Raw genomic sequence first — 2,263 nt, forward strand, 5'->3', positions numbered from 1 at the left:
CTGAATCCTGTTTTTCAACTAGGAATAGATTACATTTATATATATATATATATATATATATAACCACCTGGAACTAAATTCTTGTTCATAGTGTCAGAAAAACATCTTAGATTATATTTAAACTGTTGTGTTTTTCTCATAGGGAACTGGTGTCTCATACGAAATCTCTGGATTCCTCCCGGCCCGTCACGTACATCACAGACAGCAACTATGCCAGAGATCAAGGGGTGAGGCATCGCTCTTTACATTTTACACATTTATGTTTGAGTAATTTCTATGTTGCAAAGTAACCGCTTCACAGCCTTGCATATACTGACCTTTTCATTCCAGCTGTGTAAATATCTTATATTTCTCACTTGAGTTGATCTACAGTAGATCTGCAGTCAGTCGTTCAGTTCATTATCTCTAGATTGCTTCCCCTGAACGCTGCCCACAGTTAACCGTGTTCACTCACACTCACACACTTCCTTACAGACCTTATGTCAACTTTCACTCTCGTTGGCAAACCAAGTCTCATTCTAGTGAGTGTTTTATACTAATACATCTTATGAATAAATCTCTCTGACTTCATGCTGAAAAGATTTATCTTCACCTACAATTACCAGGTGTTTGTTTATCCAAAGGTCTGCACTATACTGCATTGATTTTTCAAAGTTGTAAATAAAGATTATTGGAGTGTATTTTACAAGAAAATACTATTTCTTGTAAATTGCGTAAAGAATTATGCAAATCAAGTCAAGTCACCATTATTTATATAGCTCTTTTAACAATACAGATTGTGTCAAAGCAACTTTACAGTAATAAATAGGAAAAAAGTATGTCAAAAATGCAAAAAAAAAGTATAAGTTTTAGTCGTTTCGTTAGGAGTTTGTTATTTTTATTCAATTTAGCTTTTATTATTTTCATTTATTAAAAAATAATTAATTATCAATGATTAATTAACCATTAATTAATTTAAAAATTAATAAAAATAATAATTAAATTAAAATACATAGCATAAAATAGATAAAAATAAATAATAATTCAAATTTTAAATAAGTTAACATTTAAATAAACATACAGGAACAGTCATGGAAATCACTGAAAATTCATATTTAATCAGTCAGAAATTATTTGTGGCGACTGTAATCGTTATAATTATTTTAGAAAGGAAAACTTGAAATCGCATCATATGACCCCTTTAAAAATGTCATGTTTAATTCAATGTTACTTGCAATTTCTTTTGATTATTTGTGAAATTTACTAGCAATTTGTGAGTGAAAATGGTTTCTACATCAATTTTTTCAGTGTATATTTGGAGATGAATCACAAACACTTTAGATTTTCAGGATCATTTTCCACCCTTACAGTTACGCAGGCTTTTGCTACTGTACCTTTAAGACTTCTAAATGGAAATAATATCTGTTCAACTGGCTAACCTTTGTGCATATTGAAAGATTGATTTAGTTTTGATGAATAGGATTGGCTGTGTTCTGCTCGTCAGGCGCAGTATGTGGACGTTATCTGTGTGAACAGCTATTTGTCGTGGTATCATGACCCGGGTCACACAGAGCTCATCAGTCTTCAGCTCAACACTCAGTTTGATGACTGGTACGACAAATACCAGAAACCCATCATCCAGAGCGAGTACGGAGCGGACGCCGTGCCCGGCCTACACAGCGTGAGTCCACACCTTCATCAACATTTATATATTTATAAATTCACTAAAGGAATTATGCATATCAGATCTTATCGTAATAATATAGTATATTTTATGTATATTTAGATATTATTTATTATTAATACACTTCTTAAAAAAAAAAAATTATATATATATATACAGTGGGTACGGAAAGGATTCAGACCCCCTTAAATTTTTCTCTCTTCATTGTGTTTGGGCCCCCCCTGGATGAGCAAGCATAGGCACGTGCCTAGAATGCCTTTGCGTAAATCCGGCCCTGTATATACTGTGTGTATATATATATATATATATATATATTAGTGGTGTCAAAATTAGCGCGTTAACGCAGGCGATAAATTTTTTCAGTTTAACGCGTTAAAAATAATAACGCAATTAACGCAGGGGCGGGGCTAGGGTTGGCAACCCCACTCACAACTGCTGCTTCGGTCACTTTTTCTCTTGACAAGAAGTGCATTTATTCAGTCGCAGAACGAGAGACGTTTCAGACGTGCGCTCCACTTTACTTCAGCGCCAGGCGCGAGTCAAGCGAGCGCGGAAACGGTACTGAGCTCGCAGCGCGTGCTCTTCAATTGCACGCACAAA

At 34.5% G+C, this 2,263-nt stretch overlaps 1 protein-coding gene across 1 annotated transcript in view; it reads left to right on the forward strand.

Annotated features, from left to right (window-relative positions):
* The window catches only part of LOC107734369 (beta-glucuronidase-like), a 23,896-nt gene that overhangs the window by 16,284 nt on the left and 5,349 nt on the right, over window positions 1-2,263 (forward strand). Inside the window, exons 9-10 of the mRNA XM_016546309.1 lie at window positions 143-227; window positions 1,484-1,660. Of these exons, the coding sequence (XP_016401795.1) occupies window positions 143-227; window positions 1,484-1,660 (262 nt within the window). The remainder of the gene's footprint in view (window positions 1-142; window positions 228-1,483; window positions 1,661-2,263) is intronic.

This window comes from Sinocyclocheilus rhinocerous, unplaced genomic scaffold, assembly GCF_001515625.1.
Source record: "Sinocyclocheilus rhinocerous isolate Xijiao unplaced genomic scaffold, SAMN03320098_v1.1 scaffold370, whole genome shotgun sequence".
Classification (NCBI taxonomy): Eukaryota; Metazoa; Chordata; class Actinopteri; order Cypriniformes; family Cyprinidae; genus Sinocyclocheilus; species Sinocyclocheilus rhinocerous.